This window comes from Pygoscelis adeliae, unplaced genomic scaffold (genome assembly GCF_000699105.1).
Source record: "Pygoscelis adeliae isolate BGI_AS28 unplaced genomic scaffold, ASM69910v1 Scaffold373, whole genome shotgun sequence".
Lineage (NCBI taxonomy): Eukaryota > Metazoa > Chordata > Aves > Sphenisciformes > Spheniscidae > Pygoscelis > Pygoscelis adeliae.
In genome coordinates, this window is record NW_008824370.1 from 124,267 (window position 1) to 124,698 (window position 432).

General features: G+C 51.9%; 1 protein-coding gene across 1 annotated transcript in view; it reads left to right on the forward strand.

Annotated features, from left to right (window-relative positions):
• The first annotated feature begins 80 nt into the window (after nt 1-80).
• GCC1 (GRIP and coiled-coil domain containing 1) overlaps nt 81-432 on the forward strand; it is a 4,148-nt gene continuing 3,796 nt past the window's right edge. Inside the window, exon 1 of the mRNA XM_009320089.1 lies at nt 81-420. Coding sequence (XP_009318364.1) covers nt 81-420 — 340 coding nt within the window. The remainder of the gene's footprint in view (nt 421-432) is intronic.

Below are 432 nucleotides of genomic sequence, written 5' to 3' on the forward strand. Positions count from 1 at the left end.
GTGCTCCTGCCGATCGCAAATGTGGCTTTGCTGCTCGTTTAGCCTTTGTGCTGTTCTTCTCCTTTCAGATTGCATGGATCATGGAGAAATTTGGCATGAACTTTGGAGGTGGCCCGAGTAAAAAAGATCTTCTAGAGACTATTGAATCGCAGAAGAAGCAGCTTCTTCAGTACCAGGTTCGGCTGAAGGATGTCGTCAGAGCCTACAAGAGCCTACTCAAAGAGAAGGAAGCCTTGGAAGCCAGCTTGAAAGTATTGTCGGTGTCTCATGAGGCAGATATTGGCTTGAGCGGTGCTCAGCCTGCATCTGTGGCTAGCTCCAGCTCTTCCTTTGCCGATTCTGCTGATGACAGGAGCTCGGTTCACAGCGAAGACAGCGTGGGGACAGCTACCAGTGCGGACACTGCTGCCAGTCTGGCCAGTACCAAGGGCG